The following is a 19,843-nucleotide window of genomic DNA, read 5'->3' as shown; positions in this document are numbered from 1 at the left end:
CTGGCCACGTGAGCCGCTGTGACCGGAACAGAGCACTGCCTGCTGTTCACGTGAGGCACTCGGAGACAGAGGAGAATTAAGAATCTCAGGCTGCAAGAGGAATCAATATTATGGAAAAAAAAGTCATCCTCAGACGCTGCTAAAAATAGGATGTCTATAAAGGGAACGGGGCTCAATGCGGCCCAGCAAACGGGGCAGCGGCACGCGAGCCACATTAATCACCGGCACTAAAAAGAGCGATTTCGCGTGTTCGGGAGCATCAAACGTGATTCCCTTTACCTGAGGCAACAGAACACACACTCACTGTGGTCTCCGTACCTGACAGCCCCCTGCAGTGAACACACACACGCATCACACGCTGCCGTACATATGCCTGTCAGCTGAACGTCACAAAACATTTAATTTCACCAGCACTCCATCCAAATTCATCGTTTGTCAGCCAGTGTTCAGACAAAGGCTAAACCCCTAGACACAATCCAACATGAAATGTCAGGTTCATGAAAAAAATGAATGGTTTAGGAGAAAAAAAAACCCAACAAAAACAGAAAATACACGCCTCTTTTTGACTTCATCTAGAGATGACATTCAAAGGCATACATAACCTTGAATTTCGCTGAAACGTGAACAAACTGACACAAGTGCATGTTTGAGCAAATAAGCTGCAGAGAGAACGCCACTGACCTCAGAAGAGAGCACACCCTCCCCAGCATCCAGACACTACTGGCTCTTGTCAAAGAACCACTGGTGTGTGTGTAGGTTTGCTTATAGAACAATGACATGGTACATCAGAGTTCTAAATCCTGGATTCAATTGTTTTTAACAACCAATTCTTATAAAAGGATTCCAATATGATGCTATTGTTGTAGAACTTCTTAAGTTTTAAATAACTTGCAGGAATTAGTTTAAAAGAGAAATTTCATATTTGTCCAGACAACTCATCGGAGCTATACAGGACTCCTGTAAAACGTTTATGAAATAAAAGTAATATCCAGAGTGCCTTGTGTTTTAAGAGTGATGATAAAAGACTAAGGCAGACAACTTCATCAAAAATGACATTAAATAATTATTATAGTATGCAAACAACTTCTTATTGTTCCCCAAACACTTGAAATATTAAATAAAGATATAAAAATACATTTTTAAATGATATATTCCACTGAACCCGGATGTAGTCAATCAGCCAAGCTGTCTGGTGTCCAAATTTTGCTTCTTTACCTTAGTACTGGACCTATGAGGCGTACACTGCCAGCAAACACTTGAAGTCAGTAGTCACTCAAAATTTTTCTGTAAATACATCCCCAAAACTTCTCAACCCTTCTCAACCCTCTCAAACTACAATCAAGGTCTCCTAAAACAGCTGCCTGCTATGTCAGGCTACAAAGTGAAGTTTTCCTTTTATATTTCATACCGAGTCCTAAACCACACCGTCAAGTCTGCACAACCTTAATTAAGACAGTTATTTCAGACAGTGAGCCATCCAAGACCTGCATGCAGTTTGAGCGGGTTGAGAGAAGTTTTGTGGATGTTTTAACAGAAAGGATTTGGGTGACTATTGACTTCCAGCGTTTGTTAGCTACATTAGCCTTGTAGCTCCAGCATTAAACTAAATCTGGTTTGGACACAAAACATGTCTTGGTTGATCAACTGTAACTAGAGTAAGTGCCAAACCAGTCCCTTAATGTCTAGTTTACAATATTTCAACAGGTGTAGTTACTGTCTATTACTGTCTAAGTATTACTACTGAACAAAATAACAAAAACTATTAACACAATAAGTGACTTTTGATCGGCTGTGCGAGAGAGCTTCCTGTGGGTGAGATTTTTGTGCTAAGACTCACATGTGAAGATGACGAGACCCACACGGATGCTGAGGTCCACTAGCAGCTCCCACCGGGGGTCCACCCGCTCTACAGCCAGGGGAATCAGGATCTCAGCCGGGACGTAAAACTGCAGGGCGTACGTGATGTAGATCCCGAACGAGTACAGAAGCTTCACTATCTGATACATCCTACAAACACAAACAAACAAACAGCAGACTGTAAGCAAGGTCAGCATTCACAAAGCAAGTATCATACTGACCTATAATACTATGGCAACGGACAGTACATGCCTTCTATTGCGTATACTAACCCACAATACAGGCACAACGCTGACCCTTTACGGGGGGGGCTCAGTATTCAGAAAGCATGTCAGAAGGGCAATGAGGATAGAGGAACAGATTTCTGTCAATTGTGCGAACAGTAGTGAGCAGTGCAGGAGAGCAGAGGAAACAGCTTCTTTTTGAAAATACAATCTTTTTGATCAGTTCTTGTCAGTGAATGAGGGAGTGACGAAGGTTTCACGCTACTCAAAACTGCTTTCTATCAGAGCATGCACTAAACTCAGCCACAACTTAAACGCCCAGTGCAGTCAGAATAACTTTCCTACAGCTCTAGACAGCTAGTTACCACACATTCTAGCTAATGCAATTGAGAACTTGTTAGCAAGCTATCAATCCAGAGCAGTAGGAAATGTACGTGTACTGCACCTGGAGTTAAGACCGATACCGTCTTCTCAAAATATGAGGGTCTTACAAACTTTGCCAAATCACAATCTCCAAGGCCGCTGTGCAGAGCTGGCAGCTGTGTGCTGCTGGTGACTAGCTAGCATTTAGCTTGAGAAATATTTGCTTTTACACAGAAGAGCATGGGCTAATAAAAGTGGTAAACGTATCGGTATATCAAACCTTTTTTCAATTTTTCAGATATTTTAATTAGTGAATGTAACGAGTATTATCAAACACTTGTTGCAAATCTAAAACATTCCACTGTTTTTCAGCCACATCTGACGCCAACAGTTGATCACCACTGACAGTATTTCTGAAGCATTTTACTGCATTTAAAAACAACAGAAACCTGTTAACACAAAGCACACTCACAACAGAAGCAGTGCTTGAACTGAGAGGGTGCTGGGGGGGGTCCCAGACCTCCTATTTAACTAAGGGGGCCTCCCTAACAGAAACAAAATGTGGGGGTTCAGAGTGATTTCCTTGAATAAAATTTCCATTTTCTCACAGAATGAATGCCCTCACTCTAGTGGTGGGCAATATTACAATATTTTATTGATATTGTGATAAATGATGTCATTTATAAGCATATCATATATAATCACAAAATAAATAACACTGACCAACTGTGCATCCTTACATTTTTTTGTTAAATGTGCTACTGCTTGGGCTTTTTTCTGTTCTAACGTAGCAAAAAACTAATACTGTGACACGTATCGTAAAAAGATTTTCAAGTATTATGATACTGTAATTTTGAGTCTTCTTGTCTTCTTCTCTATATTTTATCAAAGTTTTCATTAGATTCTTACGGAGCCCTGTTTGTGACATCCCATATAAATAAAAATAATACATGGCCACACTGTATTAACATGTGGGAACGAGATCCTAATGCCAGGCAACGACTTAGTGAGGCGTTGGAACGAGATCATGATTTATTAAGTTTCGGCCAAGGCTTATCTCATTTCCGCACCTTACTAAGTCGCGGTCAAGCATTAGGATCTCGTGGTCACGACTTAATTATCTCATTCTCACGCATTAGTAAGTCAAAGCCATGCATTATTTTTATTTATAATGGATGTCACCAGCAGGGCTCTGTAGATTCCTACCCCTGGATAAATGGTAAACTCACCAAGCCCGAATTATGTAAAAAAGGTGGGGTATTAGTTTAACTCAAAACCTAAACCTAATCCTAAGCATCTATACTCAAACCTTAAAGTCCAGAAATCAAGCTTTGGTTTCTGAGGAAGAATAACAGAAAAATAATAAAAAAAAATTGGTACACTGAAACAAAGACTAAAACACAGTCAAGTAATCAATGTAGAATGACCCAGTACTTTGGATCGAATGCCATATAGTCAAAAACTACATTGCTCTCCTGGACGTCTTTGTTAGAAATCTGTTGTTTAACATAGCAAAGTCAAAAGATCAGTCTGGGAGAAATCTTATTTTGAGATCCCTCTTCAACCATAATCATATATAGAAGTTGTAAAAACTCTAACTGTCCATCATGTGAGTTCTATCTGCTAAAAGGCTGTACTGGCTCATAAGGCTTCAAACTGGAGCCTCATACTCGAACTTTGACGATCGTCATTTGTAGACGCTCCCTAATCAGCTCTCAGTGGTTTCAGCAGCTCACAGAAATCAGTGTGTTCCACAAGTTTAAAAAGGCATTACTTTCACACGAAAACTACGAGGGAACTTAGTTACAAATAATTATTGCTTTATATCCAGTCAAACTGTAGAATTTTACCAAGCAACAAATGAGGATAAAGAGTTTACCACCAGATCAGATCCGTCTGCTGCTGTAGAATCTGGTGATGTGTTGCCCTGCATACATTGATAGCCCCCTTTCACCCTGGTGAGGACCACCACAGAGCAGGTGTTATTTGGGTGGTGGATCATTCTCAGCACTGCAGTAACACTGACGTGGTGGTGGTGTGTTAGTGTGTGTTGCGCTGGTATGATCGGATCAGACACAGCACTGCTGCTGGAGTTTTTAAACACCTCAGTATCACTGCTGGACTGAGAAAAGTCCACCAACCAAAAATATCCAGCCAACAGCGGCATGTGGGCAACGTCCTGTGACCACTGATGAAGGACTAGAGGACGACTGAGACAAACTGTGTAGCAACAGATGAGCTACTGTCTCTAACTCTAAACGATAAAGATTGTAGGTTAGAACTCCCACTCTTACATACTTTTTGAATACTGGCCCAAGCTTTTCTAAGAACCATCTGTTTATACAATTGCAATTGATAAGTGCTTTGAAGATGTTAACAAAAGTAGCATTATATGACTCAGTTTAGTTTTGATTCTAGCTTTCAAGGAAGATTATGGACCCAGCGAAAGGAGTGAAAGAAATCAGTTTTAAAGCCTTTTTGAAGACATTGTAACACCGAATTTGTCTGACAGACAGGGCAACTAATACACATATACACATACAACTGTCACTGATGCCGTATATAATCAGCAGCGTTTCCAAAGATGACTCATTTGTTTCCTGTGAGACACTTGAAATCACCACACGTCCCTAATTTCTCCTAGCTGGGAGGGTGATTGACGCCTCTGCCCTAACTATTATTATTTACACAGAGCCTGTGTCTTTATCGTTCTCTGTGGACTCCCGCACGCCGACAGGCCCAATCTCAGCGGACGCCTTTCTGGGCTCCGTGCCCAAGTTTCTATGATAGCTTTTCTGGTCAGCTCTTTTTCTTCCTCGCACTCAGTGACCCATTCGGGCCGCATCCTCTGCACTCTTGCCGCCGTATCCCAGGCCAGAGAGAGCGCCTAAGAGCTGCCTCCTGCCTCCACTACCCAACTCGATTACGGAGAGCAGCGGTAGGCTCACTCCTGTAAATTGAATTCTTCTATGATCAAACAGTCTAAGTGTGCCCGCCTTCAACACCTGAAAATTCACTCAACTGATGGTGCATGTAGCGTCCAGCCGTAAAGTGTATTAGAATGCACGGCAGAGCCTTGAGGAGATTAAAGTCGAGAAGCAACGGCAGGCAGGGGGCTTGCCGGCCGCTCTGGGCCTGAATACAGCCACTCCCTCAGATAATTCAAGCTTCTTCTTGACAGCATATTAAGACCTGGCTTTTTTCATCCAGCCCGTACGCCTCTCGTTATTGTAAAGCATTTGAATCTCTTCCAATTCAGCATGTGAGAGATGGATCGATAAAAAGTCATGACAGGGATGAGTCACTTCCACTGAGAGTGGAAGAAAAGCTCATCAGAAACACAGTGATGCATTTGAGAAACTCACCAGCAGTCCGGTAAATTGAGGGTGATGCTCCCCTTGATGTGATCTCCGAAAGTGACGTAACCAATGGTGCCCAAGGAAATGTACAGCATAGTGACAATGCCCATTCCGAGGAACAGGACCAAACTGAATTTTTGAGGTTTCTGCATTTTGTTCTCAAGTGGAAGTACCTACAAGATAAGACGAAACAGTTTTAACAATATAGGCTGCTTTTGATTAAGGATGGGAGAAAAAAAGTATAGCATCACTAAACTTTGGGTGAACTTCATTCATTCTGCTGGTGGAAAATGAGTGGGATATTTTTAATGAATATAAACAAATCAAATCTTTTATCTTTGTAAACTTGCAGTTGGGCTGCACCAGTACCGATACTGATACTGTACTGTAATAGTGAATATGTGATCATGAAGCAATTTCTGATGCACTGCAAAAACTGTAACACCAGTATTTGCTGGGAAGGCAATAGTAGTGATATATCGGTTAGGATTCTTCCTAAGATATTAGTTTCATCAGTATGACACAAATAAGCCAGATAGCATAATGTGCGCACAATGTGCAAAACACAGTAACGGTAGCTCTTTACCTGAATAAGACGATCTCCCACTGTGTAATCAGTTACAGTCTGAGTTAATGTTAGTCCAGGTTGTTATTGAAGGAGTGAACATTAGAGAGACATTTGTAAGGAACTGTCTGTCTCTAATGATCTTACTTTCATCCTTTACCCTGGTTTAGCATTTACTATAGCAGCCTGCTAGCTAGGCTAATGTGTCCATTAGTCCCGCCTCCGCTAGTAAGCTGCATCTGATAGCGATATGGTCTTGTGGCCAGGTGCCTCCACCAAGCCAAGAAGTCTGTGGCTCCAATAATAATACGTTTTAAATATAAATAAAGTGGTATCGGTGCATCCCTAATTATCAGATTAACTAGGGCACTGTTGTCTTTCTGTGTGTGAAATGCTATGATTCTGTTTTGAGCTGCTGCTGAGCAATGAGGGGTGACAACCCACTGCTGTGAAAACAATTCACACTTCTCCATTAAGATGTTCAGTGTATTGTTACTGTATTAAATCCATTAGCTGAAATCTATAATTTGCAGCCAAAGATAATAAATTGCAATACATCTCAATACATTCTGTACATTCTATCGCAACAGAATCACATTATAGCTCAAACACCTTGACAATATTGTATTGTACGGCCTTCACCACTACTTTTGATGACATAATGATGGATACATTGGTAAGATGCTTTATTAAGTACAGGAATATGAAAACTCACCACGCCGATTCCCTCAAAGGCAAATATGGCTGTTCCGAAGAAAAGTGGGTAGTCAACGGCTCTTCCAACCTTCGGTAGGTCAACAGGGTTTGGAATATGCTGAGAATGAAAAAAGAAAAGCATGGACAAGCCTGAATAACATTACGACTTTGGAAGAAAATAAGACAATAATGTCTTTTGAGTATAGGCAGTTATGGAACATAGAAGACATACAAATGCAAACATATCAAGCATCAGACAGGTGACGACTGATCAAATAATGCGAGAGGCTTATTAGATATCTGTGCAGTAGTGGTTTCCCTGGGAAGTGTCACAAGATTGCAGAAGAGAGCAAGAAACAAAGAAACGAATCCACATTGTTTCATTTGAAACAAATTTGAAAAGGCAGCAAATCCTCAGACATTTAGATGAAGTAATTTTTCCAGGCAGTTAGCACCTCTGTAAACATTTCTGAGGCTGATCTCCCTGGTGTGGAGCTTATCTGCCAACTTTGAATCTTCCACTGCAGAGATAAGCCACGCTGCAGGCGTTCATGTTCAAATCACAGCTGTACCATGTTCAATCTGTGGCTGGAATCCTTGGGAATGCTCTTTGGGAATGAAGGACAAATAGATTTGTTTCCCCCTCTCATTAAGCACATGTAAGTATGGGTTTTGGCTGAAAAAGTCAAGCCCTTCTCCTTCAAGCAGCTTGAAGCACTGCTTGAAGCACGGACTGCGGAAAGGTCAGTGCTGTGCTGCTGCACATGTGGTGGAGGGAGCATGTGCTGCATTTGCCTCTCAAAACTCGAAACAGTGGAGAAAATGACAGGACTGCACTCTTAAAAATCTCTTTAAAAAATTAGTTACATCAAATTTAGCTCCCATCCATTTTCAGTGGAGAGTAGGAACGTCGAGAAACTGAATAGTGGTGTGGCATAAATGTTGAGTTGGATTCCTCTTTATGCAAATTACATAGCACTGACCAATCAAGCAAAAGCAACTTTCCACAGTTCAGTACATGACAAGGGTTGCCTACATAGTTCTGCCTGGAAGAACTCTCTCTTTCTTGCATAATGCAGCATTTTCAGAACATTTAATCTCTGTATTTACAGCCCAGTAGTGTTTAAAAATAGCCTATTTGAGCAAGAATGCATGTCACTGGATGCCATTATTAACAGATCAAAAATGAGTGAGGAGCATTTCAAGTACACATCAATATTTTGACATCACATAAATATTTAATTATTTAATTAGGGCCAGATTTACTAAAAGAGGCACTACTGACATTTTGTGCCTGTGGTCGTAGCAAATTTAGAGCTTATCTACTAAGAACTTCCATGCAAATGAAAACAGGTGCAACTTCATAATTAACATATAAGCAGCACTATATAACCACGTGTTTGACTTACATGCTTTTCATATGGAAGCCTGTTTCCGACAGGTAACAGAAAAGGCTGCGTCCCAAATCACATACCACATCACCAAATAGGGTGTAAAAAGCAGTGCACCACCATTAGAAGTGCATTACGTAAAGTTTAGAAGTGCTTTGGGACGCAGCCAAAACCTTTTTTTTAATCCTCTGATTCTGGTTCAAACTGTAACCTGCTAGGTTGAAATATTGACATTTTTGTTTTGAGATTTTGAATTTTATTTCAGTAGGTCCAAATAATGACAAGTTATTACTGAGAAAGTGCATCATTATTTCAACATAATAACAAAAAATTAGACACTAGTAATTATTATTATTTAGTAAATATTTTGACTTTCCATTTTGAAACAAATGTTAGTTTCGGCTGGTGGTTTGAGCTGAACTTGAGTTCGGTGCTGAGTGCAAATAGAATTTGTAAGATATTGTAAAACGCCTGTTTAATTTACTGAGAGCTTCCTGCTTGATTGGGAACTATAAGATCTGAATTGCATTTGCATCAAACCATGGCTGTGACATTTCTGTGACAGCAGCCACAGCCCAAATGAACTAACAATTTGCATTAACAGTGCAGGGACTGCGAGGCTAAAAGAGTTTCACATCAGTCCGGGGAGAAAACAATTACGATTTAGACAAAACCTGCTCTGAAGACACTTTCATGAGTGTAAAACAGACCTGAATTTTAGGAAACACCAGTTTAAAACATTGTTTTACTAAAACAAACTGGTTCAGTTTTTTATTTCCTTAGTTAAATTTGTAATGATATAGCAGGTGTGGTGGAAATCAACGAATGTGTGCGATAAACTTTCTTTTTTCTCTCTCAGCAACAACATTAGGGCCAAAAATACGACAAGCTTTTCAGAGGCATTAAATAACGCAGTCAGTGTTTACTATCAGCCCTAGTAAATCAGAATAAGTGCTTCATTATAATAATCTCCTCCCAGTATTTTGCACTTTGAAAGGGCAAAGCGCCAAAGAGCAGCTTCGCCCCTTTCATCTTATTACAAGAGCGAAAACGGCCTTTGCCCCTTCGTAGTACATCACAACAGCCACTGTTTAACAACAAGTTTCCGACAGCACAAAACGTTAGTAAATCTGCCCCTTAATAAGAAAATTATTTACCTAATAACAGCGATTTCATGATTGACAGGGTCATTTGCATCCTGTGTGTAGACAGACATGCCCCTCAAGCAGCGAGGCACTGACGAAGCAAACGTAGAGACATATTCATGCTGTGTGCAGTAGATACATAAGAGTATGGCAATAAACTAGCACTACTTTGTAAGGGAAAAAGTTCTCCAAACAAACAAAAAAAAAATCTCTCTGAAATTCTCCAGATCTTCTCCAAAAACAAATCTCGCCAATCATTTCATACAGATTACTCTTAAATCTAACTTTTTCTTTAAATCAGAGCGGAGCAGCCTCACTCACTTCTCTTAACTTCTTACTGCATGCAGCAGCAACCCACATTTCACAGGCAGCTATCCAGCTATTAAACGCTTCCAGTAAGAACTGAGCAGAGAAACCATCCTGAAAGGCTGTCTCTTGCAGTTGCCTCTTCATCCATAACCACCAGCATTCAATCAAGAGAAAGAAAGAGAGGTGTGTGTCCAGGGGGGATTGATCTGAGCGTGCTCGCAAATGTGATCATTTTATAGCCATTGTGCATGTTTCAAAAGTCCACTGAAAACAAAATGAAGCACTGAAACATCTAGTATACATATGACCTACAGATATAATTACAACTTCTTTTAATATCCGGCCAGGGGCCTCATTTTAAAAGTGAGGGGGATTCATTTTTCAGTATGTAACCCACCCTAAACCCTTGCCTCACCTAACCCACCCCACCCCCCCCACCTCATAGTCAACACACAGATAATACAATGATGAAATGTCAGGGGGGGGGTCTTTTAATTTTGATTGCCAGTGTCAGGCAGACAGAATCACATCAGGAGGACAGTCAGCAGTCTGTGTGTGTGTGTGGGTACCGTTAGGCAGAAGTAGTAGATGAGGATCAGGCTGGCACTCATGACCACGTTGGCCACGAAGGAGAAAGGGGCCAGGAATTTAAGGTTGCGGGTGAACACCAGCAGGATGATGAAGGGGAGGATGAAGAGCATGTAGAGACGAGAGTTGTAGCTGGGAACGATCACAGCAGTCTGGTTGGTGTTGCAGTTCATGGTGGTCCCGTTGGCAGCCTCTATAACCTGAGCAAAATAGGACAACATGAGATTCTGGACTTTAAAGGAATAGTTTTGCAGAAAGCTACATTTACTCAACCCCTGTAACCAATTAGCCAAGATATGTTAAACATATGGTAAAGTTTTCGTCTTTAGTTTTGCACTGGAGCTACAAGGACAATGCAGGTAACAAATAATGAAAGGCTTAAAACCACTAATTAGCATCATGCCTAAATCACTACACACTTGTCTTAAAACATGTTGAGCTGTTAAATAATCACAGACTTGCTTACGTGGTTTCTATAGAAATAGGTACGTTGCACAGCTAAACACACTGCACAGCAGTCATTTTAAAGTCTAAATCTTTCTCTGTACTTTTGTTCGCTTGTATAGATAACAGTATAGATAACAGTATATCATACAGAAACCACTAAAGCAAGTCTGTTTAAGACGACTTAACAACTTGACATTTGAGGCAAGTGTGTGATGTTCTCATCTGGGTGACACAGACTTCTATTATTTGTGAGTGACACTAGCCCCATCATTTCAGTGCAAAACTTAAGAAGTAACCTCTGGATACTAAACATGTCTTGGTTGATTGACTGTACTTTAGCTAAGGGGGAAATTATGTAAAATAGATTTTTGGTAAAACTTTTCCTTAAACCAAAGGGCAAAAGGAGTGATTTTAAAATTAATCAATAAAACGCCATAAGCTAAAACACATCTGAGCACGATATTCAGTTCTGCCTTTCCTTATTTAAATGTATTCCTCAGCATTTTTGCAAAATATACTACCACATCTTAACAAATCAACTCTCAAACATGTACATAGTTTACACGCCTGTCATTTGTCTTGAACTTTGTAAAATAAGACTCAGTGATTTAATAAATGAATCTTCTTTTGTTTAACATGTTTACATAAAATATGCCTAACACACATACAGTGGGGTCCACAAGTCACCACTAGTGCTTCTATTTTACATTCTTTTCTAATTTTGTCTTTACAAATTATATTGCCAGCATAACAATTTGAATGAAAAATAGAGCCTGTGAAATCTTTATATGAGTTGCAGAACTGCAGTATTTGAAACAGTATGTCCTCATTATGCTTAAATAACAGCATGTACTCAAGCTGGCACGAACTCCACAAGTTTAGGCAAAAGCCTCTGATGAAAAGATTAAATCCACTTAGGAATCATCCGAAAGCATGCATCAATTGATAGAATAAGACTAAAAAAATCTGAATTTTTATTTTAAAAAATCCTCAACCTGATCAATTTGCTTACATTTGTATGGTTACCTAAAAATAGCGCAGAATCTTGAATCTTCTAAAACTTGTCAAGATTTTCACAGCACTCTCAGAATTTGGGATATAATGCATTGCTTATGTTGAAGGATTCCAGAGAAAGTATTCATTTTGAGTGTTGTATTCATTTATTAGTTGATTTCTGTGTCTCAGCAAAGTAAAATCACTCTGCTGTTCAACTGCACTGGCTACACAGACCCCAGTTTCACTTAACTTGATGCTAGAAGGTATATTAAAGGCCAACGATGCACTCTTGTGGTGAGAAAAATAACAGCAGCAGAAAAGCCATCAGGCTCAGTTTATATCCTTGACACAGTAAAGGCTTGGTCAAAAGCTACTGTCTTCACATTCTTTTGTAAACATATTAAACACAGTAGACCACAAAACTAACATGCAGGCATTTCTCAAATGAGCCACCTTCTCTCATATTTCATAAATGTGGGTGTTGACTGCACATTGCCCATAAATAAACATGTGCAACGACCTACATGACTAAATCACTATAACTATTAAGTTAGTGTCTCTAACTTGACAGTGCAGGGGAAAATTCTGTCCTTCAATTATGTAGAGAACACACTGCGTGTATTCAGTAGACAACATCAGCGTTAATGCACGGCTTATAACATTTTAAGAGTTTAAGAGAACATTGAAAAGGTGTTAAATTCACATAAAAAACAGGGCAACCTAATGATTCAGGCTGCTGATGTTGGCTAAGAGGTATCTTTGAGATGTTTCTCACCTGTTTGACATTATCACTGAGGAATACAAAGTACACACAGCAGAAGCCCAGCTGAGTGATGATCAGGAACAAATTCACCACTCGTCTAACAGGAAAAGCAGAAGGAACCAAAGAAAGAGAACGAAAAACTGCTTCAGTACATCCACGAGACAGCACTTTAAAGATTTCTGAGAAACAGGCGGAGCAAGTAAAGTAAGTGAAGGACACAGGACCTGACCATCCAGGTATAGAACCTTCCAAACTAGTTCTTTATAAACCTACAGCACTGTGCCTTCATTTATTTAATGTCCAGTCAAAACAGACATTAAGTAATGTGTTTTTCAGCATCAGGAAAAAAGTAGGAAACATATATTCATTGAAAATTGCACAGAAGCCTCAGCATACAATTTGTTTAGTATTTTGTGTGTCCACACTTTGCATTTAATACAGGTTTCATTCTTTTCAGGCGATTTGCTTTCTGTTTCTCAAAGAAATCTGCAGGGATAATTTTCCACACCTCCAAAGTTCAGTCTTAGAAGTTAGTTGCATTTTCTGCTTCTCATGATCCACATAACCCCAGACACATTCAGTGATGTTAAAGTCTGAACTCTGTAGCTTCTTTGCTCTTTTTCATGTTTTTTGTCTATTTCTCTTTCTCAGAAACTTCGACAGCTTCACATCCTTTCAGACCCATAGCATTGTCTTCTCATAGCGGAAGGATGGACAGAAATACTTGTGGATTTTTTCAGATCTGAAGCAAGAGCGGAGCTTGATTGTCTTCAATGATAAAATTAAGTGCTGTTTATCTGATGGTGACAGTTTTGTAAGTCTAGCAGGTCTAGCATGGTTGTTAGGAGTTCCATTTTCTCTGCATATTTTGATAACCTTTTGAACTTTCAGTTTTGGAAATTTTCTCACTTATTTTCCTTTCATCCATCCCATCCTTATGCAAGTAGATTATCTTATATCTAATCTTCTCAGAAATATCCTCCTGAAAAATGAATAACTTGGACTTAACAGCTGTTTTGACTGGAAATTTAATAAATGCAGGGCGGTCTCTGATTTTTGCACAGTGCTGTATGTTAGAGCTGACAACAGAGGACATACAAACCTGCCTATGAGATCATGAAATCATCAACTTGAAATAATATTACTACTACAATAATATTATTTCTTCTAATAATTCTATCTGTGCAGCACCTCTCCTACATTGACATGCATCTCAAAATGCTTTACAGAAAAGTGCATCTAAACAAGACTGAAAGAAAAAAATGAAGTAGGGTTTTGGACTGGACAATAAAGGAAATGAGTCATAAAATTAAGTAAAAAATAGGAACATGAAAAATAAACTTGAAACAAATGGAGATGAACAAACAAAGTTAATCCATCACCTTCCCCAATGAGAATGGTTCCTCAACCAAGATACATTCTCCATTCCATATTCTACCGCCTCCCCGTAGGTCAGAAATGGTTTGCCAAGCCTACAGAATAAAAAGAGACAAAAAACCTTTAACCAGGACATTTTTATACAAATGTATGTTCAACTAAGCACATTTATTAGAATCTCATAACATCTGGGGAAGCATATCATTTAAGTGTGCCAATTATTAAAGAGAGCAGAACAACACATTATTGTACTGGTAGCTTCAGGCATGTTATTATTCAAACACACAGGGTCTCTGCTGTACTGAATGGGTCCTTACAACCAAAATGTAACAGCACTGCTCTGACCAGAACATTAGGGGAGCTATGAGAATGGAATCTGTATTTTTTTTAACTGACGCTGCAGAATTAACCACTTGCATTTACCGGCTTTGTTGACTGGAAATTTAATAAAGGATGAGTGGTCTCTGACTTTTGTACAGTAATGTATAAAGTTTACATCAATAACTTGGAAGCTCTTACAGTCGACAGGTATAAATATCCAAGTCAGGCAGAACATGCAAAGGCCGTCATATAAAACTGAGCAAACAAACTCTAATCAAACAAACAGTGACAGGTGCTTCACGAAGACTTACTTAGCGCTTAGATGATGTGCACATTTCACCAGGATGTTCATGCAATGTACAGCTACAATGCCCATCACCAAGAGACTCAGTGGACCCATCTGTTTAGAAATGAAGAAAGATGGATTACTGGCTGGAAAAAGTTTTGCATTTGTAATATTCATACATGAAATAAAAGTAGTATTATATATAACATGCACTGCAAAACTCTGTTTTTCCTTTGATACACTACAGTTCAAAAGTTTTGGAGAAATTAATCATTTGTGTTATTTTATACAGTGGTATGCAAAAGTTTTGGCTCCTGTGGTCAGATGACATGTTCTGTTGATTTTCTAAGTGAAAATAGTTTAACACATCCTCTACAGAGAACAAACGTCTGCACATTTTAACGCACAATTGCTGTTTGCTGAAATTAACATTTTGGAAAAAATAAAACATTAAATGTGGCCTGTGCAAAAGTTATGGCACATTTTATAATTTATGCCTTTTTCCATATGTTAAACTCAGCAAATAGACAGAAATTGCCCAATAAAATTTCAGAAAAATGCAATATTTAAATTTGTTTCCTATAGAGGACGTGTAAGTATTTTCACCTACAAAATAAACAAAACATGAAGTTTGTATGTGACTCTATATAACAATAACATTCAATGTAGACTTAAATCTGAAAAACTAGACATCAAAAGGTAATTTTTGACGTTTCATTCAAAATTTCAGGGACTTTGAGTTAATTTACTGTGAATTATAGACTGTCATTATCTATCTACATCAATTTTTGTCCAGTTGTATGCGGGATGCTACATTTATTGTGAATCCTCAATGTTATGCAGTCATTATGAATTCATCTACACCTCTCATCATCATTCTGGACACACCTAAAATCTCCTAAAATAATGTTTTGTAGAGCTTCCCTGTAGAGAGTGAAACTGACTGAGAGTATGTACTTAAGCCAGAACAAGACAAAACAAGTATCCTGCTCAAAAATAAAAATCTGCCATTAATGCTAGTTTAAAAAGTGGTATGGAAAGATAACAGAGGAAAACTACACAGCAGACATGCGTATCTGCAAATGTAATTAGTTTAAACTGATGACGACATCCTACCACAAGCCCTGCATTCTTTACAGCCAGAGGCAAGCCGAGCAGACCAGTGCCGATGTTTCCTTTCAGTAAATGAATTAAGGTCTGTAAAAACCTGCAAAGATGAGAATCAGGGTCTGAGATCAGTGGCCAAGACAAAACAACTTCAAACCATTCATGCGAAATAATCATTGTGATGAGTCTTACGAGGATCCTGATCTGCCCCCAATTCGCTCATACTCGTTCTGCATGCGTGAGGGTGAGTGGACAGATTCGTCATCCTCTGTTGGGCTCTCCTCTGTTCGGGAGAACACAGGGCCTTAGAAAAGATACAAACAAATCCCTAATCATGTTTCCATTTATACGTCAAATTATACGTCATACATTATATAGACAACGTATGACATTAAACAAGGTTAGAGTTTTGCTACATTGGATATTGTGAGGGGGCAAAAGCATTGAGAGCTGACCATCAGAGAGAAAATATACCTGAGAAAAAGGCATATTTGAAAGAACGCATTTTTTTTAGTTTTAAGTGGGGAAATTCCACTTAATAACGCAGACAGTCTGGCAAACTACATTCAGCATTCATCCCTCAGGTCCAAAAAAAATGGATGTTTTAGCCTTCTTGGAAAAAAAAGTCCTGGAGATTAATTTGTAGAAAATAATCTCGTTTAAACCTCAATATTTGCTATAGTGGCCAGAAATATTGCAATTAGGAATTTTCCCCAACTCATTCAGCCCTACTTCTGATCTGCACTAGAAACAAGCACAGTGACAGCTATGCACATGTGCAAACTACAGTTTAGCTCCTTAAAATCTCAGGCTTATTACATATTAAGGTTTATTATTCAGTAACTACATGGACTACAGCGCAAACTGCCTGAGTTATTCCTAGGTTATAGAAGTGTGTTGTAAAACTTTGGACCCACCGGGAGTACTGGCCATTTAAGGGGTTAATTTAATAAAGCAAAACAGGCAGTAGCTGAAATGTTCTCGTAATGCAGGCTAAATTTGGTTACCATCCTGATAGTTGATGTCTGAATCCATGGCTGTTCTGGTTGTCTAAACGCTTCACTGGTCCCCAGCTTCACTGCAGAGACAATCCATCCACAGTCACTGCGATCAAAGAGAAATCATCCATTATTACTGTTATATTTATTACTCTCCTTGTACAAAAGTATGAGTAGCTTAGAAAATGTGTGTGTGTGTGTGTGTGTGTGTGTGGGGTACAAAAGTACAAGGCACTTGTCTCCCTTTGCTCTTATTTCCTCAAAATCTAAAAAGCAAGACAAAGATCACTGTGCATGTGAAATGCAGTCCTTGTCCAGTCATCGCACAGTGCAGCTTTTATATGTTGTGCGTGATGCAAAGACCAGGTGCACTACTTGTCAGATTTTATCTTCAAACCGACTTTCATTCTACCCAACAAATAAGAACACTTAATATGACAGTGACAACCCTTAAGCAGGTCACATAAATCTGACACTCTGTTTAGAGGGAGAAGTAAGCCTACATTAACAAAGATACAACACCCATATGAACATTTTGCATTAATTTGCACTAAAGTATGTTGCTGATTATTCAAACGGCAAGCTTTTTTGTATAAAGACAAAAGCAGTAGCAGTTATGTCCCACTCAGGGTCAATATCGGGGCAGTCTATGTAGTTGTTTTAAGGCTGTAGGGCTAATATATTACTATGTGTATACATACAATATCTGCAAATAAATTATTATATACATATTGCCAACCAGACAATCTTTGTTCCATGTATAAGTTGACAATAACAATATTCACAAAATCACCTATTCTGGTTAATGATCTTTTCGTAATATTGTATTAATATAATACATATAAACAGATGTATTGTCCTGAAAGTCATTTCTAATAGCTATAATGTGTTGGTGGTAATATTTTGGGGTCGTAATTATGATTATTGGAAAAGGTTATGCATTTGTAATATTCATATGCAAAAAAATTGTAGAATTATATATAATATGTGCTGCAAACCTGTTTTCTTTTGATACACTACTGTTCAAAAGTTATTGGAAAAATTCATAATTTGTGTGATTGAATACAGTTGCATGCAAAAGTTTTGGCACCCCTGATCAAATGACACGTTTTGTTGTCATGGTGGTTATTGATTTTGGGAATTGTTGCATCCCTGATGGTTTCTTTTTTTATAATGGCCCAGCAATCTTGATTAACTTCTGGAATCTTGTTTTTTGACATTCTTAATGGACACCATGTCTTTGGCGTCCCCCTTTTTTTTTTTCACCCAGGCGGGTGACAGACCCCCTACGCAGCACATACAGTATGAAAGGACAGCACTGTGACCATTACTGTGAGTTGTAAAGATGCTCAAGCCAAAAATACAGCAAAACAGCTGTACAAACATCAAATACAGCCTGAGATCAGTATGTCACTACACAGTTCTCCTACCATGGTCTGAAACCAGAGCTACTCTGCATATCTAAAAAAAATATCTGGTGAAAGTGCAACTTGTTGTACTAAAATGCAATAACAGTATTTCAAATTGTCCGTAACAGTATCACTTCTGACGAATATTGTGGTATATCGTATCATTGAATATCAGCACATGTCTAGATGAAACCTATGTAAATTGATAGATATGGCATTATTGCTGATAGGGTCCAAAAGCTGAACGCAAGATACTGTGACCTCACCTTTTTGGATGTGAAGAGCCAACATTCCCGTCAACGTGAACGCTGTTCATAAAATGTACAAGTGACACTGAACCCAGGAAGTGTGTCATGCTACACAGCTCAACTGATCTTGTTATGCAATATTAAATTTAGCTGAGTAATTTTTTCACATCTCTGTGAAGCCGCAGCACATACATCAGCACACTGCACAAAGGGATGCTATATAATACCTGCTGACCACTGCAAATGTCAAAGGCGTGACTTGTTGGTTTTACTTTGTTGTGCTTTCATCATAACCAAACCTTCCTTTTAAGATCTCTCTATATCCTCTCCCTTGTTGTTGTTGTTGACAACTATTGTTGGCACAGTTGCAGCATTACAAACCAGAGAATATGTTTGGTCTGTATATTCATTAGTCAGCATTTGTAGACACAGATCACTTCTCTTTGACAGAACATTGGCTCTCCTTATACAAAAGGGCTATATGTTGAAAATATGTTCTGGTATTATTTTATATCAGAATATATTTTCATATTTTTAAATATATCAGAAAAAAAAGCACAAGATATTAAATACTTCATGTGTTTCACTTAAAGCAGAATAAACAGTTTAGTTCATATATGAAACAAGGATTGCCTGGATTACAGCACTAATGAATACAATGGCCAGCAATTTATATTGACACCACATGCAGAGCAGTATAATCGCCTTACAGCCTAAAAACTACAAAGGCCTCCCAGGTAAAGCACAAACACTGATACTGAACAGAGCATAATAACTGCTACCCCTAATTTCGTGTCTCACGTTCACTAGCCCCCAGCTAATCAGCTTGTACGAACAGCAGGTGCACATATAACTCAACTTTAAATTCCCCAAATATAATCTGTCCAGTCCTTTCACTGAAAACCCGGCTTCCATTCACTTCCTACTGCAGCCAAATTCTACTATAAGAGCCGCATTGATTATTTCAGTGAAGTGACGCTGACTTACCACAAAGTCCACAGCACTCTGGCAGAGATTGATGCTTATCTCGCTAGTAATTGTGACTGGCCCGACACATTCTCCAGTAATAACTTAAGCAGGTACCAGGTTATAAAAGTCTGGTCCGTTTGGGTCCTTCCTTGACCCTGTTTGAAGTCCACTGCTCCACCCGCCCGCCCGCTTTCTGCTTTCTGCAGCCTGCAGCGGCTTGTTGTTTCCTCTACTGTTCAGTCCGCGGTCACATGATTGTGTTGATCAGCTGATGCAGCTTCCAGGGAGCTTCTGTATAAAGCCTGAAAAAACGTGCACACTTGCAAGTTGCCTAGATTCCACGTGCAGCTTCTGCTTTTATGAAAGGCCTGTTCTAAGACTCCAAACTTGCAAAAAAATTGGTATCCATGTAATGTCAAAGTTAC

At 39.0% G+C, this 19,843-nt stretch overlaps 1 protein-coding gene across 2 annotated transcripts in view; it reads right to left on the bottom strand.

The window, feature by feature from the left end:
• The window catches only part of slc36a1 (solute carrier family 36 member 1), a 56,970-nt gene extending 37,332 nt beyond the window's left edge, over nucleotides 1–19,638 (bottom strand). Inside the window, exons 1-11 of one of the 2 annotated variants that reach the window (XM_036568518.1) lie at nucleotides 19,437–19,638; nucleotides 16,802–16,898; nucleotides 15,987–16,098; nucleotides 15,804–15,894; nucleotides 14,713–14,801; nucleotides 14,086–14,175; nucleotides 12,716–12,800; nucleotides 10,479–10,697; nucleotides 7,084–7,182; nucleotides 5,810–5,976; nucleotides 1,838–2,007 (exon numbers count right to left, since the gene is read on the bottom strand). In XM_036568518.1, coding sequence (XP_036424411.1) covers nucleotides 1,838–2,007; nucleotides 5,810–5,976; nucleotides 7,084–7,182; nucleotides 10,479–10,697; nucleotides 12,716–12,800; nucleotides 14,086–14,175; nucleotides 14,713–14,801; nucleotides 15,804–15,894; nucleotides 15,987–16,098; nucleotides 16,802–16,829 — 1,150 coding nt within the window. In that variant the 5' untranslated portion in view covers nucleotides 16,830–16,898; nucleotides 19,437–19,638. The remainder of the gene's footprint in view (nucleotides 1–1,837; nucleotides 2,008–5,809; nucleotides 5,977–7,083; nucleotides 7,183–10,478; nucleotides 10,698–12,715; nucleotides 12,801–14,085; nucleotides 14,176–14,712; nucleotides 14,802–15,803; nucleotides 15,895–15,986; nucleotides 16,099–16,801; nucleotides 16,899–19,436) is intronic. The other variant, XM_036568519.1, reaches the window with a different exon arrangement.
• Nucleotides 19,639–19,843: the final 205 nt, after the last annotated feature.

The sequence above is a fragment of the Colossoma macropomum genome, unplaced genomic scaffold (assembly GCF_904425465.1).
Source record: "Colossoma macropomum unplaced genomic scaffold, Colossoma_macropomum, whole genome shotgun sequence".
Classification (NCBI taxonomy): domain Eukaryota; kingdom Metazoa; phylum Chordata; class Actinopteri; order Characiformes; family Serrasalmidae; genus Colossoma; species Colossoma macropomum.
Note: the sequence above shows the minus strand (reverse complement) of the source record. Positions and strands in the feature narration are given on the sequence as shown.